Source organism: Drosophila grimshawi, unplaced genomic scaffold, assembly GCF_018153295.1.
Source record: "Drosophila grimshawi isolate 15287-2541.00 unplaced genomic scaffold, ASM1815329v1 contig_44, whole genome shotgun sequence".
Classification (NCBI taxonomy): Eukaryota; Metazoa; Arthropoda; class Insecta; order Diptera; family Drosophilidae; genus Drosophila; species Drosophila grimshawi.
This window is the reverse complement of record NW_025063240.1, coordinates 11635422-11654366: the sequence shown is the minus strand read 5'-3', so window position 1 is coordinate 11654366 and position 18945 is coordinate 11635422. Positions and strand designations below refer to the sequence as shown.

The window sequence follows — 18945 nt, the reverse complement described above, 5'->3', positions numbered from 1 at the left end:
GGCACTCTTCACTTGACTCTTGCGCTCTCGCTCTCGCTCTTGTCTGTTGTTGCACAAGCTGGCTTACGCTCACGCAACGGCTGTTGTATGCCCCCCCGTCCCTACCCTAACCATAGTTTGAGCTCCTCATTTTTGGCAGCTTTGCATAAAAAGCCGGTTTCGTTGTCACTTTTTTTTTTCATTTCGATTTTTTTGGCTGCGACTCTTTGCCAACATTAGGGGCTGTTCGCGCCCATGTCAGTCATTACATAAGCTGCTCCTCTCTATCTCTCACTCACTCACTCACTCACTCACTCTCTCACTCTCTCACTCACTCACTCTTTTGCTGTCTCTCTCTATCTCTCTGTCGAGCTGAGTCGCTGTCCAAAAATAGTCGAGCATACGAAAATAGACGCTGCTGCGCCAGAATCACAGAACCCATTTGTAGTTCACATACATTTTTAAGTGGATTAGAAGCATTTATACATTTTTTTGTGCGCTGTGCGCTGTGTGTCGACTCGGCTCAGTTTGGCTCAAGGGGGTCTCAGAAATCAATTAACTGCGCGTCAAAAATGCCTAACCACCGACCGGAAGTGCAAATGGGAAGTGTGTGTGTCTGTGTGTCGACACCATAAACAGACGCACACACACACACACACACACACACAATTCATGAGAGAACATTTATCAAATGTCAACGACAACATATGGCAAAATGCCTGGGGCAAAGTCAATACACAACATATGGCATAACAACCGAATGGTGTGTGGGGTGTGTGCGGGGTGTGTGTGGAGTGGTGTGGAGTGGTGTGGATTGCTACTCTGAGTTACGTTGTGTGGGGGATGTGTTGGGGTGGGGTGTTGTTGTAGTAACTCTGCCGCATATCTCGACGCGGCAGACTTCTGTCGGGCGTCCACATTAAATAACACTTAACATTAATATAACGAATTTTGTACACACTTAAATACTGAGACATCTATTGTTTTTACATATTACATATACAACAAACTGTCCTATACCTAATGCATTTATGTCATTCACATTCTTGACACTTCGCGATTCCATAATGAGTATTCGTTGGCGCTAACGTGTGAGTGGCAAAATTAACACTTGGTTTAAATATGCAGCTCACTTTCCGAAACGAATAGTAAAACAAATATTTTAAATATAACACAGACTACAAAAACATTAAAAATTAAAAAGCATAAAAAGCACAATTCTATTTGTATAATAAACTACAAGAAAATAAATTTATTTCTGATTTATTTTAAAATGAGCGTCTACTTTTCTTGAAATATCAGCTGTATTTTACATTAATATTGACATATTCCTAATAACACCTATACGAAATTAGTTCAATTAAATACTCTGAGCGAATTTCTAACATTCGCAACATACTTTACGAATGTTGACTGTACATTCTGCACACATTCGAGAATGTAAGAAATGTTGATACTCGGATCGGGTTATAAGAAATGTTATTTGTGGAATAAGGAATCAGATTATGTTCAATTTTATATAACACATATAATTCTACAAATATTTAGGTCACTTCGAGATAGGCAAAGCATATTCAAGCGTATTAATATTGTTACATATACTTCACACAACTTGAAAGCCTTTTATGTGTATATCTCAAAGTAATCAGAATCTGCAACATGTGTACATAATAAATGTGTGATGAATATTTATGAGTATATTATACTTATTTGTAACTAAACCACAACTATGCAATCGTAGGTGCCGGCACTCAAAGCATTCACTGACCAACATTTGATTGTTGTTGTTGTTTTAGTTGTTGTTGTTGTTGTTGCTGCTGCTTATTGTATGGGCTTTGATGTTGTGCGCTATGTGGGGTAGTCTTTGGTTGTCGTTATTTCAATTGCATAAGCTGCTTGGCTTAGCAACGCACAGCACAAATGTTAACAATGTTAAGCTGCCACAACAACAATAACAGCAACAACAAAAGCAACAACAACAACAACAACAGCAGCAGCAGACATTAAAGGCAGCCATAAAAATAAAACTTGCCTCTATCTTACGCCCCACATAACTTACAAAATATAAATAACAAAACTTTATATAAAAAGGAAGCAGCAAACACAGTACAAAAAAAAAAACAAAACCAACAAAAAAAAAGAAAGAAAGAAAAACAAAAATAATAATGTCCAACTGTGTGGTTGGCTATTTCGTCACACCTCCACTCTACGCCCCCCTCCCACCTCTTCACCCACTTCGCTCAGTGCTACTCGCTCAGTGCTACTCACTGGCACTATTCACTTTCGAGTCGGCAGTTTCAAGATCCCGCACTGCCTGGTTGACCTTGAACACGACGTCGTCTTCGGCGTTGACGGCGCTGCTTTTGGCGTGCTCATTGAAGCGATTTTTGTTATTTTGTTTAATGCTGTTTGTTTTTATTGCACGCTCATTTTCCAGTACAAAATTTGTGCGCTCCATAAAATTTATTATTTTGCTCATTTTTTCTGCTATTGCAACTTGGAACATATGCAATAATATTCATCAGAATGTGATTTGATTGCATTCGCGCTTGCCACACGGAACAGCGCCACATGAATATTTCTGCTTTTTTTTTTTTTCAATGTTGTGTTCAATTTGTTTGTTAGCTTTAACTTTAATTTAATTGCTGTTTTGTTGGCGCTCCACATTGCTCGAAGGTTGCGGCTGGCTGGCTATAAGACACACACACACATAAATATATGTATATAAATAAAAAAAAAAGAGCTAAGCGCTGCTTATATAACAGCCGCATACCTATTTGGAGATTGTTGCTGTTGCTGTTGCTGTTTTGTTTTTGTGTCTTATTTGTTGTTTATTTGGTTATTTGGCTTACCTTGAAATCGGTTTGCTTTGCCAAGATCCCAGCTCGGCTCAAAGCCAACTTTAAATACACTTGGCTGGCTAAATAAGTAACGCAGATATAATTCTCTCTCGCAGTCGCAGTCGCAGTTTGTCAAATGACGCATACGTACCGTTACCGTACAGCAGTCCCACCCCACAAACTCTTTGCTATACAGTAAATAAAATTGCGTCGCAATTGTCGCAATACAACAACAACTACGACAGCAACAACAACAACTACGACAACAACAACAACAACAGCAACGACGACGAATACATGAAAAACTGCTGGGTGTGGGTCAATCACCCATTCGCGTAGGCAGCATTCATATTACGAAAACAGACACACGCAAATGAGATGCAGCCTCTGTGTACCCCATCCGGCCCCCCGCAGCCACTCCACTCATAACTGTAACTTTAATGTTATTCCTGCTTTTGAGCGTGATTTGTGCACAACAAAGCTTAACAGACTCGCAACTCCCGCTTCGCTTCCTGTTGACCTTGCCTTGAACCCACACTGGCGATGAGTTGACCTTTTGCCAGCAATAAATTGATGAGTTGACTTGCCTGCTGCTGTTGCTGAACAAGCAACAGAAAACAGAAAACAGAAAAGAACAGATAAAGTTAGTTGAAAAGTTGGCAAATAACCGAAATTTAGATGCACTGCGCAAAAGGAGTGCCATAAACAGCTTACTTAATGCAATCATTTCAAATGAATGTGATCTGATTCAATTGTCAACATTTCTGGCATTCTCGAATGGGTCTCGAATTGAATTTATCGAATTGCGTATCGATGACAATATCATTGCAGTAAACAGCTGATATTTCAAGGAAAGTAAGCGCCTATTTCAAAGAACAATTATAACATAATCTTATAAAAAGATATCTTCAACTATAAAAGATAAATAATTACAATTTAATTATATTGATTTATATTTTTATAAATTCTAATAATTTAATACTAAAAGCAAGCAAAAACAAGAAATGAAATCCTTTTTTATTATATTTTTTTTATATTGGAATTGTGGAATATAAATTTAACTAAGCCGATGAGTCGTTTTATATATTTTGACACTTATGTTAACGACAACGGAGTTTCCGTTATGGAAACCCAAAATGTCAAAAATTTGAGTATAAAAATAGTATAAAAATTCAAAAGAATAGGACGTAAAGTTAGTTTTGCACATTTGCTCAGGGGGAATTGGTCATTAAAAACTATATTGGCAATAAATTACAGTACACATAAACGAAATAGTTAACATTTGTTTTCGGCCATAAAATGTTTAAAGTATGCATTTCTATTATACTTTGTAACATGACAATATGCCAAATGCTTGCCTCCGTCTCGCATACTCTAACTTTAGGGTATTTGAGCACAATCGAAGAGCAAATGTCGCAGCGATTGTTTTTGCTGCTTTTTGTTGTTTTTTTAAACTCACTTTTGACGTTGACATTTAGCTGTCAATTGGGGGCGTGGTACGCCCACACACATATTTAAAAAAAATATATATGCATGTGAAACTTTTTAAGCAGTCCATTTATAAACATTTCAGACTCATTTCAATGACATTATCAGCATTTGCTATAATATATCCGTTTGCTTTTCATCAATTTGCATTGCATAAAATGCGGCTTATTATTAATTGATGCAGTGATAAAATAACACATATGCAACCTGTGGCGGCAAATGACATTTTCAAAATTAGTCTGCCATTTCAATGATAAAACAAAGTTGAATTGCACAATTCGCCATTTCCCTCTGGCATCCACAAGCATAATTAATGGGCTCTTGAAAATTGTCTGCAGATGAGTCGTGTAATATGCAGACAAATCTCTGCATTTCCTACTAAATAATGCAAATGTATATTATATACATATATATATATCTATATACATATCTATATATCTATATACATATCTATTATATAGTCTGCAAACAGACATACTTTTACCATACTCTGCACATTGACAAATTGCACTTGTAATTTTAAATAAGTTCTCTTTTAGTAGTAATTTATAAAATCATGTTCAACAGTCGACTCTTCCTACACTAACACGTGCTAATGAATACCAACAAGCGAGCAAACTCGACTAGCAGATACACTGAACAGAGTATCGGGAATCGTTGCAGAATATACACACAAGGCAACTTTTAACTAAACTGGAGAGAATCGACACAGTTCGACTAGAAGATACCCTAAACACAGCTGTTAACTCCATCGTATGAAACTCTACACGACTATTGATCTAGATCAGGAATATATATATACTTTATGTGGTCGTAGCTGCTTGCTTCTGCCTGTTTCCTACTTTTGCACAAATGCATTAAACGCGTTTTGGCCATTTTTATTGGGTTCAAGGCTTATTTGACAACAGTTTTATAGAGTATTCGCTAGTCGGACACATTCGTTTAGTCCATATTGCAATTTGACATTCGATTTGGTTTAACTCTTCTGCCCAGAAGTGAGCTTAAATGTGTCACAAAACTAGCTAAATAAACTTTAGCCGCATATCTTGTAGCACACACAACCACAACAAACTGTATGCGGCAAACCACATACACACACACACACACAACAAGAACATAAAATAAACAACGAGCAAAAAGCAAAGAGCAAAAAAACGAAATCTAAAACGCATAAAATGCGTTTCCCAAGCGACTTGCAGCTTCAAGTTTTGAGCGCCTTTCAGCTACGCCATTTTGTCTGGCCGTCTAACTGGCATAAAGTTGGCCCAATAGCTCCCTTAACAAGTTGTCTTTGCATGCCACTTGCCACTCGCCCCACCCCCTCTGTTCAACCAGTGGGAATTGCTGGGCAATTTTATGGGCATTCATTTTGGTATTTGGGTCAGTTTGGCCCCAGCATTTGGTCGTGTCTCCTTCAGCTGGCTTTACATAATGATCTAAGTGTGCTCTATGTGTGTGAGTGTGTGTGTGAGTGTGTGTGTGAGTGTGTGTGGTGTGTATTTGCATTGTGCCCAGCAATTTGCACAGCATAATAATCAAAGCGATTGACCAGCGTCGGACGATACGGCGTATACGCAACGTTTATTTTTAGCAAATTGTTTAACGACGTTTCTTTCGTTTTTTTTTTGTTGCTCTGTGTTTCCTCGTCTCACTTTGCACAATTAAGTTTCGGTTGGAGAATCGCATAAAACACGTTGATTTATGTGACGTGTATGATAAAAATGATGTGCTGACCCACAATTGTGGACCGCACAGTGGTGCAAAATATGCTGCACATGCTGCACTACCCTTGTAATTTATTTAAATAGACATGAATCATGAACTGAAATTGTATACTGTTGTTATTGTTGTGATTCGATTGTGGTTATAGTACACTTGATTCATGAATCAGTTGCCAGATTTTCATTTTATATCGTATATTATTCGGCGATGCTTATGTAATCTGCAAGTGGCGGCCACTTGTCAACGAGAATCGCAAAATTCGCGAAATGATTTTTAATGTACGTGACGAAATCCAATTTCAATGCAAGCGGCTCTCGCATGTGGCCAAGAGATATATACATATATATACATACATATGCATACACTCGGAAAAAGAATCGTCCTACAATTTAGAATATCTCTCTGAAAACTTGAACAATTTTTGACACTAATAATAATTTAAGTTAATGGGGTTTATTTCCATTTTTAATATAATATAATAATTGAAAATATTTGTAAATGCAAATCCCTTTTTTTTTTGGAATAAATATAAAATTATTGTGGATGTTAGCAATTCAAATCCTAACGTTTAATAACAACAAATCTAATTTTAAAGTTATATGTACACATAGAAAAATCATTCTGGAAATTATAAATACTTGTGCTAAATTAGAAATAGAAAAACCCATTTTTTTTTTTAAAGGATCGATTTTTTCAGAGTGTATTTTGTATATAGTATATATATAGAACGACAAATGCAGAAATGCAATTTATCAACAGTTGGGCTTAAATTGTCTGCAGCACTAGGGAAAAATGATCAAGCGAAGGATGATCAAAAAGCGAGGGAGTCTCTTTCCTTTGCTTAAGATCGTTGCCTGTTTTTGTTGTTGTATGTTGTACTTTGGCCTGACGTTAAATTCTCTAATAAGTGCAAAGTGACAACCAACAACAGCAACAAGAGCAACTATAATGAGGCATTCGGCTGTTGCATATTAATTGAATTTGCATTGCTCAACGGTTGCTCGACCAGCTTACATTGTAATCAATTACGTCTAAAAGTTTTCCCTCTCTCTCTCTCTCTCGCTCTGCCTGTCCATCTGTGTCTCTTTCGCTCACTATCGAACGGGAAGTCGTGTGCTGAACGTGGCGACTGAAGGCAATGAGAGATATATATTTATATATATGCCATATATCAAGTTGATATACGTATTTATACGAACTATGTAGATATAGCATGCTTTGCCAGCTGAGCACGTTCCCAGCTGCTCGAGTTGATAGCGATGCGAGCTCTGTCTCCAATTATCTAAGTTTCTATATGTTCTTAATTGCCTGATGGAATAATGTAATAATCGTGGCGATTACTAAACAGTTGCGGTTTTTATTTTCAACTTTCTTAAGCAATTACTAAACGTGGGCTCAGAAAAACTAAATAAACTAAACTAATAGAATATTTATAATCATTGTTATAGAAAACATATTAGCAAACTAATTAAAGTAGACTAGTATAATATACACGATAATTGTTGTATACAAAATATTCATAATAGAACCAGAAACAACCTTTTCATTAGCTCGATCAATATTCCCAATCTAAATATAATATAAAAAACAAATGAATAAACGTCCTTACCAAGGTTATCTATAAATACAAATAAGCAAGAACGGTTATCTTAGGCACGACGATGATTATATAGCCATCTAGATCGGACTTATGCTACTGACATATAAATCTAATAAATATGAAACTCTTGATATATACATATAAATATATATAAATAAATATATATAAGTGGTCCGATCCGGTCATCTCAGACTTATATACTGCCTTCAGCAGACGTACAGACGGATGTGGCCATGATCAAGAATATATATATATACATAATAATATATGGTATTGATAAGAAAGAAAGCAACTATGGAAGTGATAAGTGTGCCACTATATCAAGTTTAAATCGAGCAATTTTCGACAGACTTGATAAGCAGACGTATCTCTCTCTATGAGAAGAGCAAACCATATAAGTTATTTGAATGTTTCTAGCTACTTTATCTAGTCAACCAGTTTTGAATAATATAAGAGATAAATACTAAAAGAACAAATGAAACCTTTGACATTATTATATCTGTAGTTCTTCCAGCTTTTATCGTATTATACATTTTCCATTATTATATTTCCGCAATTATATTTGAGCAATTTTCACTCAGAGTTCTAACATAACTAAAAATTATATACAATTTGTATAATTAGACATAAAGCATGCATGAATCATATTTAAATTGTATATCTTATCTATGTGAAGACTGATACCTTAAATAAGTATCAACATAATTAGCTATTTATCTGGCACGTGTGAATTCAGCTAAATAGCTGTAAAATAAACGCCTTCCATCATCAATTTGCCCCCATGCAGCACACTTACCCAACACACATCCTCAATTTACCTGCCTTATCTATCTATATTATCATTTTGCACACACACACACACACACACAGCTCACACACTTGACATCAATTTGGGACAACAATATTGACAAACATTGCCGAGCAGCGAGTGTTTTACATAACCAGCGAGCATAGCGACATAAGCAGACATAAGTTCAAACATGGACAGCATCATTATGTTTCTATCTGTATCTGCACCCGTAGCCTGTATATGTATCTGTATCTGTAGCTGACAAGCTGGAAGTCTTACATCTGATGAGCGGCAAGAGTTTGCTGCATTTGCTGCGTATATTGGCTGATATGTAATCATTTTTGCAACACTTTGTGTAACAATTGCAACAACAGCAACCGGAGGGCCAAACACACACAGACAGACAAACGGACCGACATTTATTGATATCTACGTTGGGGCTGACGCTGCGCTGATTGTTGTTGCGCTTGCTTTTATGTTGCGTAATGTTAGGCTACATAATCGCGATTTTTTAACAGCAGCGTCAGCAGCTGCCTGCAATATGCCGCCTCCCCATAAGCGCCGCCGCTCTTCACCGTTAACAGCGTAAGAGAGCGTGCATGTGAAAAGAGCGATTTTACATTGATGTTAAGTGCGCTTGCTCTTAACCCGTGTTAACGCTGCTGCTTAATGTGGGAGCAGTGCACATTTTCTTAGCGCTGTTATACATCGGCTATGCTGCTTTGCATGTTGCCAGACAACAGTTAACAGTCGCACAATTATTTGTTGGCAACATGTTATCATGTCGCTAACAACATTTTCTGCAGCCTTAACAGTTACAATACTGTAAAACTCGTTTGTTGAACTTGATACGTGTTTTATTTGAATTTCGTTAATGTCCAGCAATTAATTTAACTGGCATAAAAAGATAAATATTAAAACTTGTTGATTAATCAAGCTTGATGTAAGATGCGTGTTGAAATATGCACCACTAACTAAATAAATGCTCAAAAGTCATTAATCTCATATTCCCGCACTAGTTGCTGTTATTTAAAAAAAAAAAACATAACATTTACAACATTTATGTTGGTGTATGTTAGAAATGTTACACTCGGCGCGTGCCGGCCGCTGTTAAAGCGCCTGCTGTTAGATGCAAATGTTAATGCCTGCAGTCTGGCTGCAGACTGTAAGAAGTGCTGTCAAATTAGACGCGTGGGCGATTGCAGTCGCTGTGACAGCGACGTCAACGTCAGCGTCGACATCGAACTAATTACCGAATTTGCGCGCGTGTTGCATGTCGCCGTGAGTGGTTGGTGTGGAGTGGGTGGGTGTCTAATTGAATGTATAGTTTGAGGCAAACGTAAACGTCAACGTAACGGTCAAATTTTATAATTAGCTTTGGCACACAGCACACAAATATCGCCTCCAAGAGCGAAAAAGAAATGCAGAAATTTATCTGATGAGCGATGATCATTTTTGACAATTTCATTTCAACTAGTTGACAGTTAAGTGTCTGATTTTCACGATTTATGATAATTTGCCAAACATTTACAGCTGATATTAATTAAGTCAATTTGTTCTGCTTCTTTTACAGCGCCGAGCAACTTTAAAAGTCTCTGTTTGCGTGCCGAGGTGTTGTTGAAACTGAATCACTATCAAAGTTCCCTGGCGGACATTGAGAATGCGCTCAGAACGCGCTGCACATCGCCCAAGGTAGGCTTTATGCTGACTACAGTAAACACTCGCTAATCGTTATGCTCTCAATTTTCAAAAACAGGCTCACTATTTGCGCGCTTTGGCGCTCAGCGGCTTGAGCCATCTGGAGGAGGCATTGTTCAATGCCTTTCTGGCCATTTGTCTCGACAAAAACACAAATCTCAGCAACTCGGAAATCTTTCAACATGATCTCGCCAAGGTGAGTGTTGCTGTTGCTGTTGTAACTATTCAACTAAATTTGATTCTGTTTCAGATACTCCAACGTCTCCTGGCTTTAGTGCCCAAAAGTCGCGGCTTGATCGATTCGCTGCCTGTGTCGGCAGCGCAGCAGCAGCGCAGTTATGGCTCATCAAAGACATCGTATGCGCTGCTGTGGGAGCAGCTGCGTCGTCGCAGGAAACAGCATCATCATCACGTCCATCTCGACGATGTGGAGGATGAGTTTGGCCTGAGCTGTGAGCAGCACTATGACAACAACTATATCATGGCCGACGACGAGGATGACGAGGAGGAGGAGGTCGAGGTCGAGGAGGGTGTGGAGGAGGAGCCACTGCACATGAATGGCGACTTTCTGTTTCCCAGCGCCCTCGACTACATCGATCAGCGCAGTGTCTACGATCAGCTGCACAGCGCCAAGCAATTCGAGCTGCAGGCTCGTCGCCACGCGAATCGCAAACATTGCCGCAGAAAATGGAAAGCGTCGCGCGACACGCAACATCTGCCGCAGGAGCGAGACTCCTTCAAGAGTCGCCGCTGCAGTCGGGTGCTCAGCAGCGTGCTCGAACGCGCCCAGCTCGAAATGCAGCGACTGAGAAGTGAGTTGAATTGGGATAGATCTGATAAGAGATGTAATAAGAGTAGTAGCCATGCCTAACAGCCACGCAGATTAGCTTTGGATTATGTTTAATAACAGCTGCAGCTGATTTTCAATGTTTGCTGGAGTGTCTAGAAGTCTAAAGTCAGAACTGGACATTACTAGGAGTGAGTTGCAACCAAACTGAAACGATTTTGATTAGGTTTAATAATTGCTGCAGCTGCTTAAAAAGTTTTCAAATAGGTTGCTTAAGCTGCTGAGGATCTTTCAAAGATCTTAAACAGTTTTCAGTTCGATTTCTCAAGCTGTAAGGGAGCTATAAAAATCGTATAAAGAATATAGATTAGTAATGTATAAAGAAGAGATGGATGAGTTCTGGGCTATGTTGAAATGCTCAGCTTGTAAGTCTTGTAAGGCATAATGAACTTAGTTCTAAGTAAGATGAACAATACTTTTGAGAATTGGTTGAGTTGGGATTAGTTGCTGTCTGTGATAAACTTGTGACCAAATCCAAATGGATTGTAAAGTGAACTGCAAGCTGATAAACAAAAGACTAATTTGCAGTTCATATTAAAATAAAATGAGCTCTTTTTAATAATATATGTTTATTGCTGGCTTCACGTGAAGTGTTTTTTCTGCCAATCTGTTTCGAATCTCAATGGAACTCGACTTGAGCAAGAGATTCACCGCAGCCGTTTGAAACAGCAAACCAAAATCGCATTTGTAAATTTAAATGAAGTTTTAGATTAGATTAGAAAGGTGTTCAGCTGTGGAAGGCTTTCATTATCTGAGTGTGTTTTACTCTTAATTGAGTACAATCAAATCGAAGCACATTTTTACTAATCCATTTGTCTTTCTTTCTCTCTTTGAATCCACTCATGCAGAGCTCGGCGGTGCTGGTCAGCGGCAGTTGAGTGCTGTAAGCGGTCAGCTGATCGATGCCAGCGACTTTGATTGCGTACTGTGCTGCCGGACGCTGTGGAAGCCGGTGGTGACGCCGTGTGGACACACCTACTGTCTGGTATGCTTGGATCGTTGCATGGATTACAACTCCTCGTGTCCATTGTGCATGTCACCACTTGTGGAACTAAATGTCAATAATAATCTGTATCAGGGCTCATCCTCGCCAGTACCCTTTGCGCTGGCCAAGCGGCCAGTTACGAAATTCCTAGAAGCCGCAATGAAACGATTCATTCCAGACCAGTACAAGGCACGCTTTCGCCAGGAGATCGATCTGGAGCCGTCGGTGCCGGTATTCATCTGCACCGCGGCCTTCCCATCGGTGCCCTGCCCCCTGTTCGTCTGTGATCCGCGCTATCGCCTAATGGTGCGTCGCGCCCTCGAATCCGGTGACAAGACGTTCGGCATTGTCCAGCCGCATAGCGGCAAATCGCGTTACTATGACGTCGGCACCATACTGGACATCAGGGACTGTGTGCTGCTCGGCGACGGTTGCTCCATACTCAGCACCATTGGCTGCAAACGGTTCAAGATATTGGCGCGCAGCGAAAAGGATGGCTACGAAACGGCCAAGGTGGAGTACATCTGTGACGAGCCGATTGCCAACGATCAGGTCGATACGCTGGCAACGATGCAGTCGCAGGTGATGGACAAGGCGACCGGCTGGTTCGAGAGCCTCAGCACCGAGCAGAAGCACGAAATACTGCAGAGTTATGGCCAAATGCCGACGCTGGAGCACAGCTGGCAACTGATCACGGACGGACCAGCCTGGGCCTGGTGGATCATTGCACTGCTGCCACTCTCCCAGCAGCTGAAGGTACGCCAATCACATCTCTTACTTGCCACACGCCACACGCACTCCGATCTACGCATTTCGTTCAACTTTATCATTTTTAATAATATTTATTCATTTTTTTTCTGTGGCTATATTTAAGAGTTTGCCCAGCTGTAGCTAATCGGCATCTTTTGCTGCTTTCAGGTGGACATACTGGCCACGACGTTGCTGGAGAAACGGCTGCGGGCGATAGATAAGACGCTGGACTGGTTGCAGGAGCTGAGGCAGCCACAGCCGCAACAGCAGGCGCCGCAATCGCCGCAGCAGCCGCATGATCTGAGCCTCGACTGTGAGGAGCAGGTGGGCGATGAGGCAGCCGGCGGAGTTGGAGTAGGTGTTGGTGTTGGAGTGGATGAGTGCTGTTTGTATGCAGAGCCACACACCGATGAGGAGCTGATGCTGTAGTGCAGTTCATAGTAGTTGTAATTAATGTCGAAAACTATTCTCAATGTGGTAGATGAAAACAACAACAGCAACAACAACAACAAATACAAAAAGAAAAACAACAAGCAAAAACAACAAGCGTAATTTCTGTGTCTAAGCCATTCGTATTACACGTTACTGTTATCCTAGGGGCCAAAACGAAAAGATATACATAATAATAATAATAATAATAATAATAATAATAACTTAGCAGAACCAAATTATCAGTAGTTGAAAACATAACTGTAAACTTTAAACTGTAAACTTTAAACTGTAAACTGTTAACTGTAAAACTTAGAACTGTAAACTGTAAACTGTAGCTATTAACTGTAAACTGTAAACTGTTATCTTTAAAACTGTTCACTTGAAAGTGTTACCAAAATTGTGTGTAAAAGTTCAACTTGCTCGATGTGTAGTGGTTAACAAGAGAGATTTACAATTTATAACAATATATATATCTATATATCTATATATATATATATATGTATACACATACAATCAAAAGTCGTTTGGACGCGCCCCTTTAACAATCGAGAGAGAGCCCCAATTTTCTTTTTTCTACCATAAAAACGAACCACATTCCACAAGACAAAATCAAACAAAAACCACAAAAAAAACACAAAAACTTCATCATTTTGGCATTGCAAATATTTCTCACTTAAACAACCACAAAACAACTAATGGTTTCTAAAAAAAAAAAGAAAACAAATACACAAATTGTAAACGATGCAACTACACTGAAACAAAAGAAAACTCAATAATATTCAATGCAACTCTCGAAAAAAAAAAATGCGAAAAAACATTACTTAAAATAATTTTTCACAAAAGAAAAGAAAACAAAACAAAAGAAGAAGATTTCGAGGAGGAAGAGCTGAGAATTCTCTACTGGGAGTATCTCTTGGTTTAATTTAGTATAAGCGGCTGGAACTATAAGACAATCTGCAACTATTTTTTTTTTTGTATAACTAAAAAAAAGATAAAAGATACAAGTATAAATGTATATAGATACAAATAAAGTACCGTAACTAATGTATGTGTATGTGTGTAAAAGAGATAGAGAGAGAGAGAGAGAGCTCTCAGAATTAGCGAGTAGTTAGAATTCGTGTGTACAAAAACCGTTTCAATTGCAAATTCAAATTCAATATTTTTGTTTTATTAGCTGCCCCCTATTTAAATTGTGCTCCAGAAATACATATATATAACTTCCTACTCTCTGAGGAAACATACACGATCTGTCTCTCTGTAAATGTTTTTTAATTAAGCTATAAATACTATCCAAGTTGTATTGTATATTGTATGTGTGCTCACCTAAATATATATTTATATATAATATATATATATGCCAATTTCAAAATGATTGATCGGCTAATGCCAATGCTCTTTTTCTGTATTTGTATCTGTAACTACTTATTATATTGTATAATTAAATTGTATCTGTATCTGTATCTGTATCTGTATCTGTATCGGTATCTAAAGTCCGCATTCCTATAAACGAAAGAACACACAAGAACTTTAAGAGTAGCAATTTAAATAATTTAATTAACTGTAAGCCTCATGCCTCATTTCAATATTCTTTTGTATTGTGAAGCAAATCAATTTTAAAAACAACAATTTGCTTTGCCAGTCAGCTCATTTTGGAAATCCTTGTATATAGTTAGGACTTTGTTGAACTACGCCTTATAAACAAGCATCTTTCTTATACGATCACGAATTTAATTTAGTACACACACACACACACACACACACACACACACACACACACACACATTTAGCACCTAGCTATGTAATTTTATACAACATAATCAATGATTTTTGTCAGCTAAGTTTTTGAAATATTCGACATAATTTGTAAACGTTTTTTGTGTCTAATTTATACCGAAAACACTAAAACAAAACAACAAACAACAAACAAACAAACAAAAAAAGCGAAAAAGAAATAAATGAATATATGAATGAATATTGACTATGATGATAAATGATATATGATAAATGATATTTCAGTTTTCTACGTTTTTTTTTTCCTCGTATTTTTCTCTCATTTACAAAATCGAATGTCCAATAAAATGCAATTTACAAAAAAACCAAAAAAAAAAAACGAAAAATCGAAGAAAAAAACAAATACAAATTAAAATCAAATTGTACAGTTATTCCAATTTTAGAGCAATGCTATTGCAATCCGTTCGCAGCATAGCCTTCGACTGCAATTTGAGTTCAACTCGAAAGTGGAGTTCAGGCATACGATTTATTTACTGGGCTGGCCCCATAAATATTTAACACTAGGTCTAACGCCCACAGACTGCACTATATACAATTTCAATATATCCTGTGTGTGTTGCAAACGAACGAAATGCATAAGACTTGGGCGCGAAAACAAATATAATATGCAAATCTCTGCCATGGTGCATATTACGTGAGCATAAAATAAATACGAAATTTGTGGTGCAATTTGATCCGAATCCGAACAATTGTGCAATCAATTATTTGATATGCTGATAAAGCTCAATTTATCAATCTATCATCAATTAAAAAGACAAATTGCAATGCAATTCTTCTAGTTTTTTCGGTTGCAAAAGTTGATAGGAATTTTGCGGTTGCTTTTGAGTGACCCCAACTCTGATTATCAAATATTTATAGGCAAAAGATAACATTTTGATAATGAATCAACGACTTGTAGATACTGCGTAAATATACATCATATGCTGGACAGAGTTTAATATCTTTTGGATAATATTTAACTGAATTTAATTTAATTTAATTTATATAAAATATTAGAAAATGTTAGAAGTCTCACAAAGCTTCGATCTAAGCGAGCAAAGATCATCAATAATTAATAGCACCTGCCGATTAGCTTGAAATACCTGACTAAGTCAAAGGGTATTATTAGGCTGCTAATGCCAGCTGCAGAGACGAAAATTGTATATTAATTATATGGCAATCAAACCTTGCTGACCTTCAGCCTCTAGAAGGGAAACTTTTATAACTTCGAAATCATTTGAGAGTTGGTAAAAAGTCGACCCTGCGCAATTCTGATAACTGATAGCAGCTGTACATTATTGAAAGAGACAGAGAAAGAGAGTGTGAGAGAGAGAGTGGGAGAGAGTGGGAGAGAGAGAGAGAAAGATAAAGGCAAAGTACTAAGCATATAACACACATAGAGAAGTCTGCTGACTGCCGTCAGCCGTCTGCCGTCTGCCGTCTGCTGCTTAGTGGCCAAAGGCAGGCGACTGCTGTTGGCGTCGCAACGATCGTCGTTGAGTGAGTATTAAATAATAGCCGGTCGCTGTTCGCAAATGTCAGGTAATAGTAATGCTGAGACAGAGAGAGAAAGAGAGAGTGCTCGCACATCGCGTATACGTATCGTTGAACAGTACCGGCCAGCGCACAGAATGCCGACAGCAATACGGCAACAAAAAAAGCATGTGAGAGTGAGAATTGAGAATTGAGAACATTATTTTGTATTTGCGCTCGCATTTCGTACTCAACGCTCAGCACACGTTTATCCACAGCACAACAAAACGACGTTGTTTTGTTTTTGGTTTTTTGTATTTTCATTTTGTCGAGCGCAGCGGTGCAGCTTAGAAATTGCAGTTCTCGTCGTCGACCGTTTTTGGGGCCTTTTCTTTCAGTTTTATTTTGACACGCGCTGCGACAACGAGCGTCGACCGCGTCTCCCCATACCCAGTATATAGTACCCAGTACCCAGTACCCAGTTGAACATCATCAACAAAAGCGTTGTACTCCAGCGAGAGTCAGCAGCAACAGCAGCAGTAGCAGCAGCAGCAGCAGCAGTAGCAGCAGCAGCAGCAGCAGCAGCAGCCTCCCACCAGTCGTCAGTCAGCTCCAAAAGCTCGAGGCGCAATTGCCAGCGGTTGCTTTGACAAGCCCAAAACGTACCTAACAATAGTATATATATATCGTATATAGTATTTATAATATTCGCTGTATCTTCATAACGGTCTTCTATAACTCGCCACTATTCTCATGTGTGCAATTCGCTGTGTCTAACTAACTAACACTGACACATTCAGCTGTAACTCGATCGTAAATTGCACGCTTTCGTCTTGCCTGCTTCACAGAGTGCGCTCGTAATTCTCTCTGTGTATCTGTGTATCTTTGGCTGTGTGTATTTTATTTTATTCCCTCAACATTTTATAATTATTATTTAGTGTATAAAAAGTAAACTTAAAAGTAATCGTCGCAAATATAAAAATATAAAATGAAATCGTTTGCAAAAAAAAAAATAAAATGAAAATACTTTCAAAGTGGAAATTTATTGAAGAGCCATGCAAATATTATGAAAACATACTAAACACTAATAAATAATTATTTCTTGTGCGCCGACGAACGCGAAAAGCAGAGTAAACAAAAATGACATAAAAAACAAATAAGAGCGGCAAATATAAATATTGTGTAATTTGTGTACAACAAATCAAGTGCTAATAAGAAATGTGTAAATATTAAATAAATGTATATCAAGTGATTAATTTAATTAAAGTCTGCAAAGTCTAAATGGAAAAATTAACAATTGCAGCAATTAAATTAAATATGGAAGTAATTATTAAATTAAAAACCAGGTGCGAAAATGAAAAGGAAAAGATGTGAAAAATAACCGTTAAACACAAGTGCTAAAATATAATAAAAAAAAACTATTAGAACACAAACTACAAACAAAAGCATGCTGCAAGGGGGTGGTTGGGGGGGGGTTTAAGCAAATAAACACTAAAAATATGAGAACTACTCAAAAGTGCATTCAACCAAAAATGCATTCTACGTTTGCAGTGCAAAAAGAGAGCGAACTAAACCAAACCGAAGCTCAAAGGTGCCAGCCAGCTGAAAAGTGACTGACAAACAAACAAACAAACAAAATATGTAAATGACAAAAACAAGTAAAACTAAAAAACAACTGGACAAAATGATTTAAGTTTTTGAGTTCTTTGTTTAAGTATTTCAGCTAATTTTCTTCTTTTTTTTTTGTTCTTTATTTCATTGTCAAAGTGCTGAAGGAGCGGAGGGTGCTCGGTTTGGCTTTGATTTGGGGACCTGGGTTTTTGGGTCTGTTTCTGGCTTTGAGTAGCGTCTTTTTGAAACGTCATCGTCAGCGTTTGAGCGTCAAGTCGAGTCGAATCAAATACAACTGTGTGTGTGTGTGTGTGTGTGTGTCAGTTTGCTACCCGCTGGTGTCGCTGTGTGAGTGCGCGTGTGCATTGTGCATTGGTGTGTCTGATTGCCTGTGTGTGTGTGTGTGTGTGTGTGTGATCATGCGCCAGGCAGATAGAATTCCAGCGTAAATGCATTTCAATTGACTACTATTCAATTATAAACAAATATTTTACAAAGATAATTCAAAATCTCCGCAATACGTCTTTCAACCAACTCTCAAATATGTCATGCGACCGACAAATACTATCAAAACACCGCTGCTAACATTATTTTGTGAATGCAATTCACTTTTAAAAAAATGCCTGAAGCGAGCGTTATTCTATTTAGCTAGCCAAAATCTTTGTTTGCCACAAATACATGAGAAAAACAAAATAAATAAAAAAAGAAACGCTAGATTGGGTTATTATTTAGTCAGATAAGCAAGGCAACTAACCAAATAGCAGCAGCAAAGAGTATTTAAATGATATCGCTAAGTTTTAAAACAAAGGTGAAAAGGGAGAAATTAATTAGTGACTAACAAAAGCAAATGCTGAATAAGAATTCATAAAAAGGGAAAGCTTCTTGTCTGCTCTTTTCCACAACTTTGACTGATTGAACACACTTTAGAAGAACCCAATAATATAAGAATCTATAAACATA

At 38.0% G+C, this 18945-nt stretch overlaps 1 protein-coding gene across 1 annotated transcript in view; it reads left to right on the top strand.

The window, feature by feature from the left end:
* LOC6556674 overlaps positions 1-13394 on the top strand; it is a 31287-nt gene extending 17893 nt beyond the window's left edge. Inside the window, exons 3-7 of the mRNA XM_043215466.1 lie at positions 9993-10111; positions 10176-10313; positions 10368-10929; positions 11813-12705; positions 12868-13394. Of these exons, the coding sequence (XP_043071401.1) occupies positions 9993-10111; positions 10176-10313; positions 10368-10929; positions 11813-12705; positions 12868-13128 (1973 nt within the window). The 3' untranslated portion in view covers positions 13129-13394. The remainder of the gene's footprint in view (positions 1-9992; positions 10112-10175; positions 10314-10367; positions 10930-11812; positions 12706-12867) is intronic.
* The last annotated feature ends 5551 nt before the right edge of the window (positions 13395-18945 follow it).